At 44.3% G+C, this 23,989-nt stretch overlaps 1 protein-coding gene across 3 annotated transcripts; it reads left to right on the top strand.

Moving 5' to 3' along the window:
• Positions 1-6,219: 6,219 nt before the first annotated feature.
• LOC134456917 (mucin-2-like) lies at positions 6,220-21,618 on the top strand. 3 transcript variants are annotated; one of them, XM_063208572.1, is made up of 4 exons: positions 6,220-6,325; positions 14,633-14,925; positions 15,450-15,663; positions 16,442-21,618. In XM_063208572.1, exons 2-4 carry the CDS (start codon positions 14,821-14,823, stop codon positions 19,312-19,314), a joined length of 3,192 nt encoding a protein of 1,063 aa, XP_063064642.1. In that variant the 5' UTR covers positions 6,220-6,325; positions 14,633-14,820; the 3' UTR covers positions 19,315-21,618. The 3 variants fall into 3 exon arrangements, with proteins under 3 accessions (XP_063064642.1, XP_063064640.1, XP_063064641.1); XM_063208570.1 differs by having other exon boundaries at positions 6,220-6,332; XM_063208571.1 differs by lacking the exon at positions 6,220-6,325 and having other exon boundaries at positions 13,900-14,925.
• The last annotated feature ends 2,371 nt before the right edge of the window (positions 21,619-23,989 follow it).

The following is a 23,989-nucleotide window of genomic DNA, read 5'->3' as shown; positions in this document are numbered from 1 at the left end:
CTCTTATCTCCCATCATCCCATTCTCCCCTGCTCTAGAAATGAACTGGCATGAAGCACAGGGCCCTAAGCAGACATTTTCAAATGCCAAGGTCAAATACTGCGTGCGGTAGGCCTACTGTATACTGTACATTTAGAATGCTTCAAATTCTTCAGTCAAACTCTTAGTTTGTTTTCATTAATCACTACCTTGATGATGAATGGAGGTGGCGTACACAGAGGGAATTCATCATTGTTGATCATATATCGATTTTCATCGTAGATACGTTTTACATTACTGAAACTAGAATGGGCACTCGGTAGAGCGCAAACCTTCGCCTACGCCACTTATTTTTTCTGGCCATCTTCAAAGTGTGGGGCATAACATTCTCCAAATTTTTGGTGTTAGTTTCATTTAAATCGGACCGGAATATCGTAATATTACATTTTTGGGCCAGTCTTGACCTCTTATTCAATTCAGCATGCACACGTTCTTCTGGCATATAGTGCTTGGCAAAGAAAAACGTGTTTGACCTTTTCGTGACCTTGACCTTGACCTTTGACCCAATCACTCCCAAAAAGTAATCGGTTGTTCCTTGGGTCATGACCAATCATCCCACTAAATGTCATAAAAATCAGCTCAATTGACGTTTTGACCTTTTCGTGACCTTGACCTTGACCTTTCACCCAATCACTCCCAAAAAGTAATTGATTGTTCCTTGGGCCATGACCAATCATCCCACTAAAGTTCATAAAAATCGGCTCAATTTACGTTTTTGACCTTTTCGTGACCTTGACCTGGACCTTTGACCTTTGACCCAATCACTCCCAAAAAGTAATCGATTGTTCCTTGGCTCATGACCAATCATCCCACTAAATTTCATAAAAATCGGCTCAATGTACGTTTCTGACCTTTTCGTGACCTTGACCTTTGACCTTTGACCCAATCACTCCCAAAAACTAATCAATTGTTCCTTGGGTCATGACCAATCATCCCACTAAATTTCATAAAAATCGGCTCAGTTCTGTCTGAGTTATACGAAGTACAAACAAACATTTTGACCTTGACCTTTGACCTTTGACCCAATCACTCCCAAAAACTAATCGATTCTTCCTTGGGTCATGACCAATCATCCCACAAAATTTCATAAAAATCGGCTCAGTTTTGACTGAGTTAGACGAAGTACAAACAAACAGACAGACATATTGACAAATAAATACACGGCGGGCAAAACATAACCTTCTGGCGAAGGTAAAAAATACAGAGGACATGACCTCTGTGTCCTCAATAGTTACGGCCATGATGAAGCATCTCTCTCTCTGCAAATAGCAAAACATGTTAATACTGCTGACACTAATTCACCTACAATTACATTGAAAGTGTTACTTATTTGCCTGTATGGTTTACTTCACATGTTCCTTGACATATTTCATGTCAACATAGACTATTGCATATTGTGACTAAAATCCCAGCAGGGCAAAATATGTGCACGGCTAAGCACCCAGGCATAGGCTATGTCTCAAATGACGCACTTTTATCAGTGCACTGACAGTCAGCGCACAGTGCACTGAGGTCTTTAGTGCATAGTGTCGTGGAAAAAATTGAGCACTATGCACTGTGCCCTCGCTGGAAGTGACGGCTGAGCATGGCATTAGCTTGCCAAAATATGAGTTGGCTACTGTTTACAATGCACAGCGTCTGGTGCTTGTATTTCCATGTCCGTCACCCCAAAGGACAACAATCACACATACAATACCTTGGTTGGCATGAAAAGGTTGGTGTCCCATCAACATTACTTACAGAATTAGGAGACTGTTGACCAAACTCTTCTACTGAAATGAATGCCACATTTCCTCCATGTCATTGTCAACATGGCCGCCGTTTAGTGCGTGCAGCATAGAGGTAGAAAATAACACTAGAGAGGACCCCGCCCCCCTTTTTATGGCAATCTGTAGCGGCCATTATCTGTAGGTAGATCAGAGAACTGGAAATTAACGGAGAACGAGGCTCACCTCTGTCAAAAATGGCTTAATCATGTAAAAATGTCCACCAACACACTATACAAGGACAATAGTTGAAGTGTGTTGCTAACTATGTTCATAAAAGACATTACTTGATTTTTAAATGTATTTTATCGACTCATATCATTTTAGTAGATATTTAGCCTGCCATTTCAAATCTGGTGTTTGATTAATGTGTTACTTCATATTCACACAGTTTTAGTCAATTTTTTGACAGGGGTGGGCGTGTTCTCCATTGACTTGCATTGCCCGAAGGTACCTACACTACCTACGGAAGTTAGGAAGCTCCAGCTGCCATTTCCCAGTGCTGTCGCAAATCGCTGTGTCCTCTCTAGTGTTATTTTCTACCTCTATGGCGTGCAGTGTCCATGGGCCTTTCTCAAAACCTAGTGCAATGGCCTTCCAAGTGTATCAGCCTAATTAGTCACGCCCAGTGATTGGATACTCTTTGGTGAACTCTACAGAATATCCAATCACTGCGTGTGACTAATAAACCGTATCCAATTACTGGGGTTGACTAATTAGGCTCATACACTTGGAAGGGCACTGTCCTAGGTTTTGAGAAGGGCCCCATAATTCAAACACTGCATTTTTCCGCCATTGTTAGGGGATCATCCTGGCACTTTCAGTGCACTGGCCCAACTGAAATTTTCAGCGTGAGCACCCTAGGCACTGAAAAACAGTGCCGTTTGGTGTGATTGTTAGGATTGAGTATTTTGGACTCTTGCCACCCTATCGACAGTTGTAGTACTGCGGGTGTGCTGATGGTTTGTTTTGGTCTCCTGCCCCGCCCCCCTTTGTGCTCTCTCTTTGCAGCTTCACTCAATTGATTGTAATTATCCCAGCTGCTCCCTGTTTAGTTCTGTGTGTCTCACTTCTACATACTCTGTCATTTCTCTGATCGCCCTCTGATTGTCTGACCCTGACCTTGTGTCCGTGACTCTGTTTTTGTGAACCTGTCAGTGAGTACCTGCGAATCTGGAAAAGCTGTTTTTGACCTGTTTGGAATCCTTTTTTGTTATCTGTTTTGTGGACTGCCTTTTTGAATCTGAAATACTCTCCTGAACTTTCATCCCTGTTTTTGTGGCCTGCCTTCTGCCTTTTACCTTTTGAACCTGAATACTTACCTGGATACTTACCTTTGTGTCATGGACTGCCTTTAGCATTTTTTGACAAACTGAATACGTACCTGAATACTTACCTCTGTTTTTGAAGGAGATTTTTTTGTTGCATTTTTACTAATCGAGTTCTATGAGTCTCAGTATCTCTTTTGAAGCTTTTTCTGTTGGATTTTTATTTTTTGGAAGTTGGAACTAGTGGTACACTGCTTCGGAACTTTACAACTCTACACTAGCCCTGACCTCACTGTGTGTGCAAAATCTGCCAAACCTGATCTGCATTTGGGTCTCTGTCTCTGAATCCTTACAGTGACATAGGCTCAGCTAATAGCCTGGTTATGGCCAGACTAGATCAACCACCTATAATAGGAGTGACATGGGCCCATATTTTCATGGGTTGATGAGAGTCCTGTTTTGAAGATACTATTGTATCTAGAATGGACCCTGAAGATGTGTTTCCTGTACTGCCATCTTGTGGCTATGAGTAGTAATTGCACTACAGCTCTCCGGAGCTCAGTACAGCTCTCCCATCTCAGCAGAGCTCCCCTTTCACAATAGTAGCATAGACTCGAAACTTTTTTTATGCTGGAATGCCCTTTTGTATATACGCATTTTTTAGCAACCCCCCGTCTCCATCATATTTCAAATGCAAAACATTTTTGTTCACTAATGTTGCTAAATATTGACACCATCTACGTATAAGTATTATATACGTTTTTTTCAAGTATTCCCTTCTCTCCGCGACCCGCCTGTAGGACCCCTGCTACTCCCCACCAGGGATCCCGACCCCAGTTTGGGAAGCATTGCACTGTACTGTCCATACATTCAAAAAGAAAGGGTCGTACCTTGCATCAAAACTGTTTTTTGTTTTTGTGCACAGGTGTATTTCGGCGTGTTCCTTCCTCAGTGTGCAGTGGTCGCTTAATTTAAGTTTAGCATACGGATTAATTTACAGAATGCACACAAAATACCACACATGTACTACTCAAAGTAACGTCCCTGTGCACAACCACTTGTCCAGGTGCTGGTGATGTGCAGTAAGAGTAATCCAAGTAAATGAAAGATGAATCACCGCACACTGGTATCTTTGCTGGTAGTTTATTTGGTGAACTGTTCACCAAATAAACTACCAGCAAAGATACCAGTGTGCGGTGATTCATCTTTCATTTACTTGGACCACACATGTACTACTTGCAATAATATAATTGATTTACAAGCTTTAAAAAAAAGGAAAAAAATCCTTGGCCCTTGCACACTTCATTACTGCACTCGCATTATCTTTTGGTGCCCTGCTGTGCCTGGGTGTATAGCTACATCCCATTAGGTCAGCTGACGCCCCTGTTGCTCTCCCTCATCTTCCTCCCTGACTGAGGTACCTCCTGGGCATGGCACATAACAACCGGCCACACTGCTGTCTGTTTGGGGCTGCCCTCTCTCACTGGTGGTGAGGCATGAATGCACTTTCATTGGGTGCTGTGAAGAAGTGCTGTGTGACAATGACAATACGAGTTCACTAGGTGGACTCATAAAGAGAGAGAGAGAGAGAGAGAGAGAGAGAGAGAGAGAGAGAGAGAGAGATTGCAATGACCCTGCCTGTTGTGTCTCCCTGTCTGTCCATCTGCAATGTTGTAGGTGACCTGCAGAGTGCACCAAACACACACATTGTGCATCCATGCATGGAGCATATTCACACGGGAATAGAAAAGGTGATGTAAAACACGAGTTAGGGGGTACTCATGGCACAAGAAAAAAGGGGTACATGAGACAAAAAAGGTTTAGGAAACACTGCCCTATAGGACCACCCCTGGGAGAGATCCTCAAATCTTATTTCCGTGCGTTTGTTGTGTTTACACGGACATGGGCCAAGTTTAAATTAGACTGTCTAAGTATTCACATCTCTTATAAATTAAGTCATATGTCATTTCTGGCAACCAGACAGAGACCGAGAAAGGTGGAGGTGTGTGTGTGTGTGTGTGTATGTGTGTGTGTGTGTGTGTGTGTGTGTGTGTGTGTGTGTGTGTGTGTTTTCTAAATGCGTATGTGATGTATTTCGTGATGAGTGCATAGATCGTTCCAGACACTGTGTGATTGCATCCAGGCACTTGACATTCTTAAATGGAATTTCAGGCAGACTTTTTGGAATTTTGGAATTTCAGCCAAACAAAACAAAACAAAGAAACTGTGTGTGTGTGTGTGTGTGTGTGTGTGTGTGTGTGTGTGTGTGTGTGTGTGTGTGTGTGTGTGTGTGTGTGTGTGTGTGAGAGAGGGAGAGTTTGCAAGTGCGTGTGTGTGCATGCAAATGTGTGTAGGCCTATGTTTGCATTTGTGTGTGCATGCATTTTTGGTTGTAAAAAATTGTTTTTATAAAAAGTTAGCCAACAACCTTTGAAGTATCTGCTTTCTTATGCCCCCAATTACAGTACCTTCTCCTTATTAAACTTATCTGCATCTGTTAACTATTGCATAGGGTGTAGGTCAGTTGGCCACATCAGAGTGTCACAGGTTCGAATCCCAGTGGAAAATGTCTCTAATGAAGAGCCCATCAGAGCAGACACACAGGCATGAATGACCCCTGTGCTGCTAATCTCAGATGAAGTATTACCATTATCCAAAATAACTTTGCTAAACGAATGAATGAATGAATAAATACATAAATAATAAATAGGCCCTGAATAAATATCCTGATTTATAACAGTTAATTTTGGAACACAGCGTGCGAATTTGTTGCAAGAGCTGGACTGACGCGTTTCGCCTTGCTCTGACGAGCCAGGTGCACCACGAGGTATCCAGCCAGAATAAATAGTTCCCAGGCTTTCGAAGGGCGGAATTCAAATCATTTCTTTTCATTCAGACAATAGATATGGCGAATAGAGGTAATTGGCGTGAAGTCACACCCGAACCTGTTGGATGTGTTTGGCTGTCGCACTCTGTTGTTCTTTCCAGCCCTGCACGGCCACCTGTGACGAGCTCAATACAGACGGCAAAAAGTAGGATGGAAAGCAGCCATCTCATTGGTTCAGAAAGGGGACAGGGAGTGACCAAGACTGCCGATTGGTCACTCAACATCTCACCTGGGAGCAGCCCGTCGGTGCGTCTGCTGGAACGGAGGCAATTTGCATTAAGGAAATAAAGCAAATACACCGGGGATTATAGCATTTCCACATTACTTTCGGGGGATTACGATTAGGAAGAGGAAGAGAAATACAAAGTAAGGGGTAAGTCACACAAATGAAGTGTCGTGGTGTTTACATAGGACTACGGTAATGCCAGAGGTCTCACTTTTTGAAGTGCTATTTCACTTCGCTATTTGCTATTTGACAGAAACCATTGTGTTTAATTCACTTAGTAAAAAAACAGATTGGGTGCGTAATGATGCGTAAATCCCAAGTGAGCATGATATGTCCAGGTGTTGTCCAGATGCTCTAGCATATCCCCAAATTTCTTAAGCAGACGAAACGACAGCCAGAGTTCAAACTTTTCTTAGGACGATAGTTACGAAATTAAGGACAAAAATATAGTAGGCCTAGGCGTCATTAGGCCTATACGCTGAAATGTCCGACGACAGTGCATCATATCAGAACATAATTGAAAAATTTTGCAATCTCATACAGTTTATTTCGCATAATATGCACACGGTTTCAAGAGGTTCTGGATAGGTTTTGGCATCAGGTTTGTTTCTGTTTGCTTTGTGATCATCTATAGATGTGTGTGCGTGCGAGCGCGCGCTGCTTATGCGCAGGTGTACTTCAGTTGGCTAGTGTAATGTCACGCCAGTCAGGATGGTTGTAACTGGTTTTAAAAGCAGTGTCTCGTTCCCTAGATAGTTGTCATTCCCGTGTCGTGTGTGTGTGTGTGTGTGTGTGTGTGTGTGAGAGAGAGAGAGAGAGAGAGAGAGAGAGAGAGAGAGAGAGAGAGAGAGAGAGAGAGAGAGAGAGAGAGAGAGAGAGAGAGCTTGACTCACATAGGCACACACACACACACACACACACACCTTGACACATACACCCACACGTCACCCACACTCCATACCATTTCCCTGTAAGTTGAAAGTGCGTGTGCGTGCCTGCATGCGTGTGCCTGTGTTTACGCACGTGCATGCCTACATGTGTAGACGCCAAGCCAGGTGTTGGTCAAGTACAGATGTTGCATAATTTAAAGACAGACACTCTTGACATCAGTCATATCCAACCTCCTGGTGACTGACACACATGAGAAAATAAGGCAGGGGATAGATTAGGACATGGGGACCTTTGGGACATAGAGGAGGCAGGGGATAGGCCAAGACGGGACCTTCGGGACATAGAAGAGGCAGGGGATAGACTAGGACAGGGGACCTATAGGAGAGGAGGCAGGGGATAGACTAGGGCAGGGCACCTTCACCTGAGCATGGCTGACCTTCACCTAACTGACAGGCTTACATGTAAGTGGTCTTAAGGGGATATTATATTCTAGGTCAGTGGTTCTCAACTTTTTTTTGAGTAAACGTCCCTCATCATAAGTCTACCAGCGCCCCTTGAATCTCATTATAAGCCTACCAACGACCCTGTTTAGTCCGAAAAATGAAATAGACTAATGTATCTTTCTCAACGCCCCCTAGGGCTCCCAAATGCCCCCTGTGAGGCTATAGAGGCCTCATTCAGAAACGCTACTCCAGGTGATGGGGTTGAGTATAACAAATTACCATGCCACCGACTTTTACCTGTCTGTCTGTCTACCTGCCTGCCAGTCTACCTGCCAGCCTGTCTGTCAGTCAGTCAGTCTGTCTGTCTGTCTGTCTGTCTGTCTGTCTGCCTGTCTGTCTATTTACCTGCCTCATTTTCTGCCTACCTGTCTACCTGCCACTTTGTCTGACAACCTCTCTGTCGGTCTGCCTGCCTGTCTCTGTACCTGCTTGTTTGTCTACTGGCCAACCTACTCAACCTCTACTGCCGTGCAAAACAAGAGCGCAGTAACTCAAAATAGTAGAAAAAAATATATATCGGAAATGGGCTTTAAACTACCTAATTTCTCTTGTGTCAAAAAATGGTGGTCCAACACCGTCCCGTTTTAGAGAAAAATAATTTTGAAAGTGCAAAAATTACCCAAAAAAAAGTTACTGCTGTGCTGTTGAGTTACTGCACTTTCCAATGGGAATTGGTTTGGGAGTAGACAGTAATACTAGCCAAGAACGCAGTAACTCCTGCAGTAACTCTATTTCATGGCAGTACATTACTGTAATACCAGCCAAGAACGCAGTAACTATGTTTTTTGGGGCAAAAAGACATAAATGTTGTTTTTTCTTTTTTTCTTTTTTGTGTGCATTTAATTTCTATCCTAAAAAAGCATTACCAGGAAGTGTCACCACCACTTTACCGACAACACAGTTGTCACGCGATAAAGGAAACTTTGAAGCATTTTTCTCAGTTTGCAGTTTTTAGAGTTACTGCGTTCTTGTTTTGTAGGACAGTCTACTATACCTACTGCTCAACGTTTACTCTACTCTACCTGCCACACTTGAACTGTGTGGGACAGTGATCGCCTGGCTCAGTTGGTACAGGAGCTTGTTCGGCAACCAGAAGGTTGCATCCTCTGACTGTCAGTCAACTCTGACTGACCCCAGCAATGTGTCCTTGAGCAAGATACTTAAACCCAAGTTGCCTCTGGTGGCAGGGTGAGACCCTGCGTGGCAGCCACTGCCAATTACTGTATGTGTGAATGGGTGAATGTGAGGCAATGCAAAATGCTTTGAGTGCTTGAAGGAGTGGAAAGGCGCTATATACTGCTATTTACCTGTGGTGTGCTTCACTGGGTTGGCCGGTGTTAACCTGTGTTTTACCTGCAAAGCTGATGCTTACCTGTGATTCACTGGGTCGGCCGGTGTTAACCTGTGCTGGGTCGGCCGGTGTTTATGTGCTTCACTGGGTTGGAGGCAGGGGTGTGGTCAAGTCCACCTTTGTGGAGTCCAAGACAAGTCAGGTTCAAGACAAGTCAGAGTCCAAAAAGATTAGAGTCCAAGTCAAGTTCAAGTCACATGTTGATTATTGTTAAAGGATGAATGCCAATAATATGAATGTTTGAAGGTAACCTATGTGTGCATGTCAAGACAAACTTGTATATTAATGGATTTCGAACAGTGTTCTAAACAAAATGAAGACCAACTTGGGCAAGTCCAATAGCCTATTTGGCAAGACCAGTGTCCGAGTCCAAGACAAGTCCAAGTCCAACTAGAAAAGTCCATAGAAATCCATAGAAAAATGGACTTGGGGCCAGACATGATTCAAGTCTGAGTTTGAGTACTACAGTGCTGGTTGGACTGTGTTTACCTGAGCTTCACCTGGTTTTTGTTTACCTGCATGACTTACTGACTGACTGATAGACTCCATGACTCCCTAACAGCATGAATAACTGACACTCTCTGACCTTGTGTGTGTGTGTGTGTGTGTGTGTGTGTGTGCGCGTGCGCGTGTGTGTGCGCGTGTGTGTGGGTGAGTGTGTGTGTGTGACCTTGCCAACACTGTGTGTGTGCATATGTGTGACGCTGTGTGAGCAGCAATGTGAGGAATGTGGGCAGTACCAACATGGCCAACAGCAGAGCTAGTTAATTATTATTAACACACACACACACACACACACACACACACACACACACACACACACACACACACACACACACACACACACACACACACACACACACACACACACACACACACACACACACACACGTGCGCACGCACACACACACTACACAGCTACAGTATGTCTGTCATCAGACATATTACCTAGAGAACATGCACACAGAAATTAGCAGCTAATGTTGCCCTCTCTCATCATACACTGATGCTGTGCAATGTCAATAGACAATAATCATTTATGCATGCAGCTCTGTCCAACATGTGTGACATGCTTATTGTCTGCATGTTGCATGCAATTTATATCTAGATGCTGTACCGTAGGAGTGGGGAACCGTTTTCATTCCATGGCCAGATTTTATAAAGCCCTTTTAGGGCCAAACCCCATGCACTTTAGGCCTGTATTGAAGGTGACTACACCAGAGCCCACCTTCACTAGATTCCCTGAAAATACAACTTTATTGTGTTGCAAATGTAATTTCAAATGTGATATCTTAACAAAACAGGTCATATTTCATGTGTACTGTAACTGCATAACATAGAAATTATATTGGGGCCTGGATAAGACTGCTGTAAACAGCCCTCGAGACTTAGGTTCCCTGCCCCTGCTGTACCGGGACAGTGTCCTTGTGTCCTGAGTAAGTGCCTACTCTGTGTATGGTGTGCATGGTGATGTGAGTTAAATGAATTAAGTGTTAAGTGAATAAAAAAACATGTTCCAATTCTTGAAAAAATGGATGGAAAAAAATGGAAAAAAACAAAACTCTTAGTGGTCCGTGGAATTGCGCCTAATTTTTCCCATTTGTGGGAAAATGTGTCCTGCGGTGTAACATCATTGGTGTGACATTTCTGTAAGATACAATAAAAGTATTAATATTCTGCATACACATATCCCCCATGCTCTTACTACTATTGTTCCTTTAACCCCCACCCCACACACACACTACTACCCATTTTAATCCTTTTGTATTGTGACTGACCTCCGAGCTAATGCTAACTAGATAATGATGTTGTGTTTAACCTTAATATGTGTTTTCACTCATAAAAAACTTGCTTTCCTTCCATAAGAGCAGTCACAGGACCACGGGACACCATAAATGAACCTAAGCATTGTGTGACAGAAACATTGCAATATGTAGACATATTAAGAGGTTAATAGTCACCTTAAACTTCCACACCACTCTGCAATAACTGAGGTATAACTGATTAGGAGCCTGTCTTTAAGACCCTTGTAGTTGGCCTTGCAGCTGCCCGTCCACAAACCTGACCTACATGTCACCCCGCAGGACGCAATTTGTGTTACGAAATTGAACTTGTATTTAATATTACTCTATTGAGTTTTGATATTTGATATTTTGATTTTTGATATAAAGTTATTATTTATGCAATCATGCTAAATGCTTCATAGATCATTAAAAATGTTGTTGGTTAATTTATATATATATATATATATATATATATATATATACAGTATATATATATATATATATATATATATATATATATATATATATATGAGTGATTCTCTAATTCGCCTACACTTTTAAGTCCGTGGATTTTATTTGGCAATTCCACTAACTATTAACTACATCCAATGATGTTTTGGACATTAGAAAACATTTATCTTTCATATAATACAGAAAGTGTAGACATAGCATTATTTCCCTCAGCAAGAATGAATATTTAATACTGGTTTTGGGCGTTTTCATGCCGTCCTGTTTTCCAAATGTCAGATTCAGTCTTCATATTAGCATGTAAAGAAACTTGTTTTGCCCAAGACGATTGCAAATGTTGATTCACAGTAATCATCACAATATGACAAAAACTGTCAGAAAGACCACTGTCCTTTCCATTATACATGAAATTTGCCATTTTGTGTGTGTCCACGAAAACTGTGTTAACCGTGTCACGGTCTGAAACCGCCTCCATAAATCAGTAATGGTTTGGTCTTAGGCCATACGAATAACATCACGTGATGTCATAACCTCTTTGGCAGGATACGGGAAGACTTTTTGGTAAATTTTGAGCTCCATCCTTCCATAATTTAATCCATTCTTTTTCATGTACTCATAGCGGGAAAATTGCCTGTCAACAGTGTTATCAACATATTCATAAGAATCTGAATTAGAAATCACATGTAGAAAAACACAGATAAAGCATACAGATACATGAATTGATTAAGGTGTTGTAGTGGAACTTCTGAGGTCCTCAGTTAGCACAACACCATAAAAATGGCTGAAATGTCAACGGTGTTACCGTCAATGGTGTTACAATTAAGTATGACAGTCAGGGTTGCCAGACGAGGCTGATGATTTCCAGCCCAAAAAATGATCAAAATCCGCCCTAAAAACCCGCCCAATTCTATTGATTTATATGGCAGTGGGAAGGTTTTTCTGATAGATGCCATTTTTACCCGCACACGGCCATCCTAAGCAGCCCAATTGGGCGGGAACCAGCCCAATCTGGCAACACTGATGACAGTTGAGGAGGAGTATGTTTTTGCCAATTTATATCCATATTGACAGACAAACAAACAAAATAATTAGTGTTCTAGGGAGATGGGTTTGTCTGCTCTGTTTTTTTCTCCTAAAAAAGTGCCGACTTGTTCCCCTGCACTGTTGACCGTAACACAGTTGAGTTACACCGTTGACTGTTTTTAAAAGTGTTTTTGCGCTATTGATCCCTTATGTGTTGGAAAAATCCTATGAACATACACTAGGGATTATCTCTGGAGAAGGAAGTCTTGTGTAAGGAGGGTGACTATATTCAAATCAGACGTTACAGGGATTTATGATGAAAAATGTGTCAGTCTGTATCACAGTGACTCATATAAAATCCTACTTATGAAGCTCAACAATCACATTTTCTATATCAGTTGCACAGATTAATGACAACATTACTGCTAAGGGACATAAGCACTTTCAAACATATATTGTTTCAACTCTGTCGTATTTTTATATATGTTTGAAATGACATAGTATTTGTCCATAACACTGTTGACAAAATAATTAAGCAAATGTTTGCTTTCATTAGAGTATTTATCAAATGATTTAAGATTAAGCTTGGCAATTTGTTTGTTTGGAAACTTAAATATATACACTATGTAAACATCTAGGTCATTTAGTCGAAAAAAAATACTGATAATTGACATTTTGCTTTTGCCAAAAGCGTAGGGAAATCGTAGAATCACTCATATATTCCAGGTTTTATTAATATTACAGTGACACCGCAGGACATTTGACATACGTATAAACCTTATAAATCTTAACAAAAATGTTAATACTAATATGAAACATAATGTACCACATCTTCTTTCATTTACATTTGTTTTTAAGAGGAAAAATAACAGCTTTGTAGGTTTTTAACCAATGTTACATAAAAACAGGGCGTCATGTCAACCACCCGGGGACAATGTGTATGGTGTGGTGGTGTGGTGATGTGAGCGGGGACAGCGTGTGTGGTGTGGTGGTGTGGTGACTATGTGGGGACAGTGTGTGTGGTGTGGCGGTGTGACTATGTCGGAGACAGTGTGTATGCTGTGACAGACAGTGTGTGTGACAGTGTGACGCAAGTCATCAGGAGGGAATCTGGAGCACGGCGGAATGGAGCAGGAATGATGGCATTCCGTAGCGAGCGTATCCACGGTGTTCCCAGCTGCACTCACCGGGCCGGTTCCACACGAGTGTGGAGGGGGGTGGGTGGTTGCTGCCTGTGGAACACCTGAGCAGGCGAGAACAGGGTGGTGGCAAGCTGAGCGTGTGTGTGTATGTGTGTGTGTGTGTGTGTGTGTGTGTGTGTGTGTGCGTGTGCGTGTGTGTGTGTGCGCGCGAACAGTAGTGACAGGGGATACCCAGTAGTGGCCTGGGCCTGAAAGGATTTCTCTCGTGTGTGTGTGTGTGTGTGTGTGTGTGTGTGTGTGTGTGTGTGTGTGTGTGTGTGTGTGTGTGTGTGTGTGTGTGTGTGTGTGTGTGTGTGTGTGTGTATATGAACGCGTGTACATGCTTGAATGTAAGTTGAGTCTAAATTAAGACTTCTGTGACGCGTCTATGGTTATAGATGCACATTTTGTTTTTGGGTGTGTTTGTATTTGTTTGTAGTTAAGATATTACCAACTATTAGGGTTTGGCAATCTGGTTATTGTTGTTGTTGTTGTTGTTGTTGTTGTTGTTGTTGTTGTTGTTGTTGTCCTCTTTGTCAGGGCTGCTGGACCCTGGGCCCTGGACAAAATCATCCAAAAAAAGGACCTTTCCACCTCCATGTCCTTTCCCAAGGTCCCTAGGCCTGAACCTTTACACCCCCATGTCCTTTCCCAAGGTCCCTAGGCCTGAACCAAAGAAGCTGGATCTAACAAGAAGCGTCATTTTGTTTCTTTTCCGGTATCCACTTTATGTCGGGTGAACGCCCCTTTAGGAGACCTTTGGTTAGGAGACCTTCGGAGTCCTGAGGTTGAGAATCAATGAAGTGCCCTTAGCGCTGTAGATGGTGGTAGCACACGTCTTGCACAAACTCCTCAAAAAGAGAAGAAGAAGTAGGGGACAACGCCCCCTTAGGAGACCCAACTTGAGCACACGCTTTTGCATTGAGTGGGCGTGTTTTGCGATATCTTGGTTTGATTCAGTATTTTTGCCTGGACCTTTCCACCTCCATGTCTTTCCTCAAGACCCAAGACAACCTGAGCCCTCCCACATCCATGTTCTTCCCCAAGGTGCCTTATGTACCACGATACTGTACTAAGTGAGCCAGAGGTCAGCTTCACCCTTCAGCAGGGTGGAGTGTCAGACAAGAGTTGTGGGAATCCCAAGCCAAGATGGTTTTCAGTCCCAGTGGTCAGGTGAATGGTTAACGTCTATCCACTGGACCGATACAGACTTTTTAAACTTTTGGTTAATTATTTCCTCCTACAGACCAAGGGCCCTGACTGGCTGTCCCCGGAGGGCCAAGCTTCTGGATTGGTTCTACATAGAGGGTCAAGCTTTGTGATTGGTTGTCCTCAGAGGGCCTTGCTTCCTTATTGGCCCCTTCCGCAGGGCCCTGCTCTCTGAGTGGTGGCCTGCAGGGGGGTTGGGCGACTGAAGGTCCGCCTCTCCGTGCCATGCCAGAGGGCCTCACCTGGCCAGGTGTTGTTGCCATGGAAACAGCGGTCTGGAAGGAGGGCACAGGGAGCTGCGACAGCGTGCTCAGCATGAGCTCCACTCACGTGAGTAACGTTGGCGTGTGTGTGTGTGTGTGTGTGTGTGTGTGTGTGTGTGTGTGTGTGTGTGTGTGTGTGTGTGTGTGTGTGTGTGTGTGTGTGTATGTGTATGTGTATGTGTACATGTGACAGGTGTGTGCTTATGTCTGTGATCAAGATTTTGTATACAGAGTCCCATTCATCCATTTAATTTCATGCTCAACAGGTATGAGTGTAATGTGTGTAAACCACCTTGTGCTTCTTAACTTCATTCACATGTCAATCATCTAGGATTTTTACTTGTCGCCGGTGTCAGGGAAGGTAAAAGGAATCAATTACCCAGGCCCGGGCAAAACTGTCAGCTGCCTTGGCCGGCATCATACACATGAAATAACAGTGTCACAGTAGTGTCAAAGAAGTGTCATGACACACTCATGGACGAGTCATAAACATAATCTCGCTCTCTGTCCCTCTCTGTCTCTCTTTGCCTTTCCCACTCTCTCTGTCTCTCTCCATCTCTCTCCGTCCCCACCCTCTCTCCATCTCTGCAGAGTGATGACAGTCTGGACTACTTCACCCCTGACGTCAGGGCGACTCTCATGTTATTTGAGGCCACCATCGAGTCTCTGGAAGAGGAGGATGAGGAGGAGGACAGTGGCCTGTCTACGGACGAGCTGGAGACACCTACACGCACTCTGCCACACTCTGCCCTGCATCCCGACAAGCTTGTCAACGTCTGCATGCCAACACACACTAAGTTGGAAGGTAAGCGGATGTGTTAATATTGTTATCCTAATTAAATATTGATAAACTGCTGTACTGGGGCTAATTGTGCCATGCACATTCCATGCAGTGAGACAGTTAGCACTCTGCCCATATTGGCTAGCAGGAAATGTAATTACATGTACTATTTCATGACAGTTATGTATATTTTACACATTTTTACACATTTACAATATCATTTTGATAATGAATTATGCTATTATCACCTGGTGAGCAGACAGAACGTCTTCTGATTGGCTGAGCAGGTGTCCATTATTGTCAGAGAACAGGACACCTATGATGTCATGCGGTCGTGTGTGCGTCTAACTTAGGCGCGTATAGCATGCTGACAATATTTAAATGAAAACCCTATAGAAATCGTGTGGAACGAAGGTCCTATGCGCGACTAGGTACACACGCGTTGACAGACATGCGTTTGATTCCTGGATTCTTGGCAGTGCAGTTTGACAATTGGCCCAGCTGAAGGCCACTATTCCTTTTTAAGACAGCTTAACGGGTGTTTTTAAGTAACTATTCATACAAGGAAGATAGTTTCTAACGAAAGATAAGTGCAATACACTTTTTCTCCGCCAAAAATTGACTTGGCAAAGCGAACATGGCTGTCGGGCTGTTCGAACGCTTCGCCTCGTCCATTATTTCCCTTGATATCGGGACCTTGTCAGCTGCTATTCTTTAATTAATGTACAGTACCTTTCTATTTCAGCTTGTGATCAACAATTGTAACATATTAAATAATTAATTCATTTCTGCTGTTGTCCAGATGTGTCCAGGTACCACGACGACCCCAACCAGGTGAAAGGTCGAGACCATAAGCCGTCGCTAAAGTACATGGTGCCCACTCCGCTCCTATTGGCCAACGGGGCCAATCCAATCCAACTGCGGCCCAGATCCACTTCCTCCGCCGGCGACCACAAACGCCAACCGCCGCTGGAGTCCCGCCTCTCTGTCACGGAGCTACACCCTTCTACGCCAGAGCCACTTCCCCCAGTTACAGAGATTCTCCCACCAGCCCCAGAGACCCCTCCCTCTGTTCCAGAAAATCAACCTGCTATTCCGGAAGCCCATCCTGCTGTTCCGGAAGCCCAACCCACTGTTCCGGAAGCCCAACCTACTGCACAACAGTTCCAGCACTCTATACAAGAAGTCCCCCCATCTTCCCTGGTCCCCATAGCCCAAGTGACAGAACCTGCTGCCACACTTGGGCCCCAGCCCACCACTGACACCAGTAGTGACCATGTTACAGAATCCCCTGGTGTCACTGCCGGCAATAACAGCACTGATGCAGAGGAGGTCAGTACTGATCCTCCTAATGTCACTGCAACTCCTGACCCAGTCAAAGTGGGAACTAGTGAAGACATTGCTGCTGAGACAGCTGAGGTGGCCTCTGATAGTCCGGCTGCTCCCCTTGAAGCCCCTGTTGATGAGCCTAGAGCAGGATCTGAGCTGATCCCAGACAACAATGTCGCTGATGCTGAAAATACTGAAATTGCTATTGTTGCCAATGATGCCAATACAAGTGATCCAGTTGAGGCGATCCCTGTAAATCCAGTGGATTGCCCAGTCACTGTCCCGGACATTGTAGAGTCCCAGGCCCCAAAGAGAGTCCTTGAGGACTGCAGTGAGGTGGGAAAGACAGGAGAGCCCAGTGGTGAGTCTGGGGACAGCCCCTCCGACATCCCAGATCCCTCCCAGAGCCCTGCTACTGCCCCTCTGGAGACCGGCCTTGGGTTCATCCCACCCCCCATGGACTTCATGGATGAACCCCTGGCAACCGATGACTCAGAGATTCCAGAACCCTCAGAGATTCCAGAACCACCCAAGATTCCAGAAGAACCATCTGAGATGCCGGATGACCCTGTCGTAAGTTCAGCCGATGTTTCACCACCACCTTCTCCTCCTGATGCACCTGCGGAGGTCAGCTCAGATGCGGATACAGGTTTCCCAGCGTCTGACATTCCGGAACCGGTTATTCCAGCTCCTGATGTTCCTGTGCAGAGCAGTGTAGACACAATGTTCCCCATGTCTGAAATTCCTGCTCCCGTCATCCCAGCTGCTGATGTTCCTGTGCAGAACAGTTCAGATATGTCCTTCACAGTTTCGGAAATTCCTGCTCCGGTGATACCCTCTTCTGATATTCCTTCCCCAGATACTTGCACTGCTGCGTTTCCACCGTCTGATATTCCACCTCCAGTTGTTCCACCCATAGACGTCCACACGGAAGTGATTCCTGATGTTGAAACCCAGTCTTCCAATATTCCAGACCCAATCATCCCACCTCCTGAAATTTCGGAAATCCCAGCTCCTGACAGTCCAATAGATATAATTCCCGGCCCTGATATTCCAACTTCCTCTCCTCCAGCCACTGACAGTCCTGACACAGAGACCACTGTTAGCTCCATTGTACAATCGCCAGAAGACAGCGAGCCTGCAAACACTTTGCCAGCCCCAGTAGTATCCCCCTTATTGAAATCACCTGAAGACAGCGAACCTCCAATCACAACGGCAGCTCCAGTATCCCCCACAGTGCAACTAGCATCAGAGGATGTCCCTCCAACTAATCCCCCCGCCACCCAAAGTGACAGCGTACTTGTCATCACCCCACCTGTTCCAGTGTCAGCTCAGGAAGTCGTACCTGCCACCACCCCACCTGCTCCTGAAAGTGAACCTGTACCCACCAACCCCACTACAGCCCAAAGCGCACCTGTGCCCTCTACTCCCCCTACTTCCCACAGCGCCCCTGTGCCCACCAGCCCCTCTGCCGCCCCGAGGGGGCCCCTCACCTACAGCGAGCTGCAGAAATTAAAGAAGAAGGCATCCATGAAGAAGGCTCCGGAAGCCATACCTGTGGTCCAGATACGCCGCCCTGCCGCCCCCTCGCCGAGCTCCTCACCTGTCACCGACATCCAGCTGCCACCCCCCTTGGTCGCCCAGCAGGGGGACCCCAAAAGCCCCCCCGCCGTGGCCCCCAAACCCAAAAAGCTGCCTCCCAACATCACCATTAAGTCTCACAGGGAGGTGGCGGGTGGCGCGGTCCGCATGGACCCCAAGAAGGTGCACATGGAGGCGCTGAGGAAGCTCGGACTGCTGAGGAGCACAGACGCTGACCCCGCCCCTGGTCCCGTATCCCCTGCTACAGGCCCCTCCCTCTCCCCAAGGTCGCGCAGGTCGTGGGCGCCGCCCCAGAGCCCCCTGACATCACCTGGGGGCGGCAATTGCGGAGCAGGACCCCCCACCCCTGAGATCAATCCCCAACCAGCCCTTACCCTTGACCCTGTCCCTGCTCCTGCCTCCGCCACCACCCCGGAGACCCTCAGCACCCCTCAGACCTCCCCTGCACCTCCCAGGAAGATGGTGGAGGTGTGTCTCCCCACCCTCCCATCTGGGGAAGGGGGGGTCTTAGGGGAGGAGGAGGATGAGGACAGACTAGACGTTCCTGATCACCTGCCACCTAGCCCCCCCTCCACACCCACATCTACACGCACTCCACTCCCCAGCAGCAGCGACGACAGCAACAACAACAACAACAACAGCTCTGCACCCCGTTGCCACGGTATCAGTGTGCAGATCAGCCCCTCAAGTAATACCCAGGAGCGAAGAGCAGCTCTGAGGAGGCTGGGTCTGGGACAAGACTAATTACCTGGATTTGAACAGGACTAATGACCTGGGTTTGAACAGGACTAATTGCTAGGGTGTAAACTCGGGTCTAGTGGCCAGGGTCAGGGTGGATTAAGATGGCCTGGGCCCCTAGGATAAAGATTGTTGTGGACCCCCATGGAGGGCAACTTTCATGTCAAATACATACAGACAGTGTCATAATTTAGAGCTAGGAATTAAGGATAACATGTCTACCAACTGTACTCAACACAAGAAAGGATTTTTTCAATGTTGTGTCTTGTCACAATTCTGCAGTTTTACACTTTTGGCCAATCAGGGCCCCCCTGGCCAGTGGGCTGCAGCCGTATATAGCCTGTGCATTAACACGGCCCTGGCCTGGGTGCAAACTCTGCTCTGGGACAGGACCACTGTACTTGCCAAGGTGTAAACTTGGATCTGGGACAAAACTAGTTGCAAGGGTTTGAACTGGGATAGGACTACTGTATAACTGCATAACTTTGAGTGTGTATTTTTGTATTTTTGTATTTTGATTGTGTATTTTTCATACTTACTAGGTCTAGGACATACTTACTGTAGTGACCAGGGTGCTAGCTCTGGTCTGGGACAAGTGACTACTGTGTGCTTACCAGGTCTGAAATGGGCCTGGAGGAGGATGAAGTGCTAAAACAAATCTGGCAAAGGACTACAGATAGGACTTATTTTTGAAGGACCTGGCTATCTGAGACCTGTCTTGTTTCATAGTCAATAAGGGAAATTTGATATTTTGAATGTTTTTTTTCCAATGATGTGGAAAGTTCAAAGGATTTCATATCAGTATGGCTCCTGCAACCGTCTCTCACTGCCAATGAAGGAAATTAAAACTGTAACAATCTGTCCTGGTCATAGTATAGAGGTTCCTTGCAGCAAACCGATGTTCATTTTTCCAGAACTGACAATAGCTATCTAGACTTTGTCAGGGCCCAGCCATCTCTAAGGAAACCCCTGCTTATGCTATATTGTTTATGAAGGAAATTAAACTGAAACATTCTTCCAAAGATGGCAGAAGAGCCACCGATCCAAGTATACACCTGTATCTAAACTGGCCAATGCCTGGCGCTAGTGCAGTATAGGCAGAGTCATAGGGATTGTCTACTCCAGGGGTCCCCAACCTTTCTGGGCTACCCGAGGGCTACTGAGGGCTCCCCGAGGGCTACTTTTGTACAAAATCCTCTACTGATGTCTTGACATCATTCTCAAATCACATTATTATTGAATGATAATTTGCTTATAGGTTATAAAGAATAAATAATCTCATATTTAAATCAAGAAAAGCATTAAATGTGACCAAAATCTGGTAGTCGTCACTGTATATTAACATCCTTGGTGGGCACCTCATTTGCTCCTGGAGGGCTACCTGGCGCCCGCGGGCACAACGTTGGTGACACCTGGTCTACTCTGTGTACAATGCTCACCAGCTGCTACTTCGAATTAAATGTTCTCTGTACATAAGCCTGAATAAAATATGGGAGCGACCTGGCTGCTGCCAGGGAAGGGAAGCTGTTAGGGAGTTGGACTGTAGATCAAAGGGTTGCAGGGTCGATTCCCACCCTTCCACTCCCTATCACACTCCATGGCTGAAATGCCCTTGAGCAAGGCAAATACGCATATCCCCACATAGCTCCAGGGATAGTATCCAACAACCTGTATCTAAATAACTGTAAGTCGCCTTGGATAAAGTGTAATGGAATAAGGGAAGGATCAGTAGAGCTGCTAGTGGACAACCAGGCATTCGCTACGGATTACTATGGGCTACTACAGAAGATTAATTTTATACTTGGTAATAAATGTCTAATCTGATTCCGGCTGAGAGGTGAAGGTCAATGCAATCCCTGGTCTGGTGGTCGTTAAGTCAAATATAAACACTATTTGCACACTAAAGCATTAGACTGTAGTTTTCTTATGAATATGTGTATTGCAGCATAACCGGAGATGCCATCTTGGTATACTTAACGTATCATTCATGAACCAATGACTGTATATTTATTCAACTGGCTGTGGTGCTTACACCAACTGTGTTACAAACCTAATAGGATCACTGGACACTGTTCTGAATATCAGTACTAAATAACTAACTTGTTTTGGATAATGTAATGTAATGTATATTGGCCATTGGTATTTGTGAGAAATGTTAAAGGTAGTACGAATGGGACTAAGGGCTTCTTAATTTTTCAAAGAAAGAGACTGTGCCCTGTACAATGTTACAATGTTTTTTTTTATTGCACACACAAAATAAGAACATATGCAAGGTGCAGACATTACTATTATTATTATTATTCTTTTGTTGTTGAAAAATTGAGTTGACCATTTGGCCCAGAACCCTGAAACGTTTCATTGAAGAATATTGTTTTATGTATAATTTTTATTGAAGAAATAATATATTGAAGGAAATAATGTTTTATAGCCATGGACCACTCTGGTTTTAATCAATTTCATTACGAATAAAGCTTAATGCCGCTTTGAAAGCATCATGTAAACACTTCACAATTTGGAATTAAATGAAAGTGTAATGAGAACTAGACAGAGATATTTAATTCACAATTATTAATTCAGATTTGAAAGCAGAGGTGGTCAAAGTAAACGTAGAAGTACATTCATGTTGTAAGTACTAAGCCTAGACATAGCGGTTACACCAGTTATTCCATTGTACCTATTGAGGGGGTTAGACGTTATTACTGGAAAAAAACTATAAACTCAACAGGAAAACCCCCAAATTTGATCCAACCAGCTTAGAATCGGGTACATGGCTGTATAGTAACTGTACACCAATCAGCCAGTGAAGTTACTTGGGTTGAAAGGAAACTATGGCAGGTTTTCTCTTTTTTTTACCTGTACTTTTACTTTGGCCACCTCCAGCCACAAGGGTGAGATATCAAGTGGAAATGTATTAAAATCAAGTTTTGGATTCATGTAAATAAATTATTCATAACAGATGTTGTGTAATGGTCTGAGGTTCTTATTCGTAAGATTCAGGGCTGGCCCGAGGCATAGGCAAATTATGCGATGGCTTAGGGCCCCCACACCACTAGGGCCCCCTGTGAGCAGCAAAGTTCAGGGAGAAATGAACTATCCATTTTACCAAGTCATATATTTTTCTCATGTACTTACTGCCACAATGGAAACAGAAGCCAGTATAGGGGAACACCTCAATGACATTGGGTACAACGTAATTTTTCATGTACCACTTTAAATTGTAGAAACACTACAATAAATGCTGAGTAGGTGACAGTATGGGGGGGCCTGGATACATTTTTGCTTAGGGCCCCATAAGGGCTTGGGCCGACCCTGGTAAGATTCGTTCACCATCTCTGGGAGAAAGCTGATAGAGATGGCTCACTCTAAGAACCGGGGACATATTCAGGTTTCTCCCTTAATATTGGTGTCAGATTCACACAAAAGCAGTTCTGGGGTACTACCTTGCTACTTAACAGGCACAGCAAGTATGATTGAAATCTGTGTCGGTCGGGTCCCAAAGTGTCTGATTTCACGTGAAATGACCCAGGTCCTAAAGTTTTGTAAATGCACAAAAAAATCAGAAGTCACGCCTACTCTCTTTCACAGCCATCCACACAAACAGGTTTAGTTGAATTTCAGTCAGGTTTGATTTAAATTTTCTTTCGAAAGCAGTTGCTCTGCAGAGAAAGTGAGTCGATCCTCTTGGCTGTGGTTCCTAAACCTTTACTGCGGGGGACCCTTTTGGACCAATTTTTTCTTTTCCTGACCCCACTTCTCCTGTACTGCAAGTGCCAAACATGTTTTGGTTTCTTCATATTGCTGAATTCTAATATTAAAACTTAAACATACAAATGAATACTGTTACTAACCAAGGTATGGAATGGTTGTATTGTAGGTATATAATTCAAGGTTTTACACAGACAGTAGGATACCTTCACTACGAGACCCCCCTGTAGTACATCTCCAAACACCCTAGGGGTCCCAGCCCTCAGTTTGGGACTGCCCTAAGCCAAATAACTAAGTGATAACACAGAAGCTTTTGTGTTGTCTTTCTTGCAATAAAACAAATCTAGTGCTGTTTACACATAGGGGTATTTTTAAATTAATATTTTTTCAAGCGTTTACATATAAACACGACATGGAAAAAAAATAAGAACTCCATTGTGACAGGTGTGTTGTATGCCCATAAATGGGATATTTTCTTTCTTAACCCCTTAGCGCAGCACCTACGTTATAACCTTACTATCATCAAAATTGTAATGTCTATGTCTTAATTTGTTACTTAAGGCTCTCTGCAGTGTCATAGCAATGTTGCTATGATGTAGTTGAGTATTTTCAGCAAATAGTAAATAGGCCCGCTGGCGACCCCATCTGCAGTAAGAAGCTACACTCTCTTTATGTGTAAAAGCCAAAACCAACGCATTTTCAATTGAAAAATATCAACAAGGTGTTAAAAGCTTCTAAAGAGAATAGGGAATGATACAGTTGTAGGTGCAGGTCCAGATAGGTGTGTAGACCTGTATAGGTGTGCACAATGAGTAAGCACCTTGGATTGTTTTTGCATCTTTCCCCTTCAGTGGGCGTGTTAATGGTGTTATCAGGAGTTTTAAGTGTTTTGAGTACCTCAGAAAGGTGTGTTCATTATTATAAGTGTTTGTACATCTGGTAGGTGTGTTTGCAATGTGTAACAGTTAATGTGATC

The sequence above is a fragment of the Engraulis encrasicolus genome, chromosome 10, assembly GCF_034702125.1.
Source record: "Engraulis encrasicolus isolate BLACKSEA-1 chromosome 10, IST_EnEncr_1.0, whole genome shotgun sequence".
Lineage (NCBI taxonomy): Eukaryota > Metazoa > Chordata > Actinopteri > Clupeiformes > Engraulidae > Engraulis > Engraulis encrasicolus.
The sequence above is the reverse complement of the archived record's forward strand: the minus strand, read 5'-3'. Positions and strand labels throughout refer to the sequence as shown.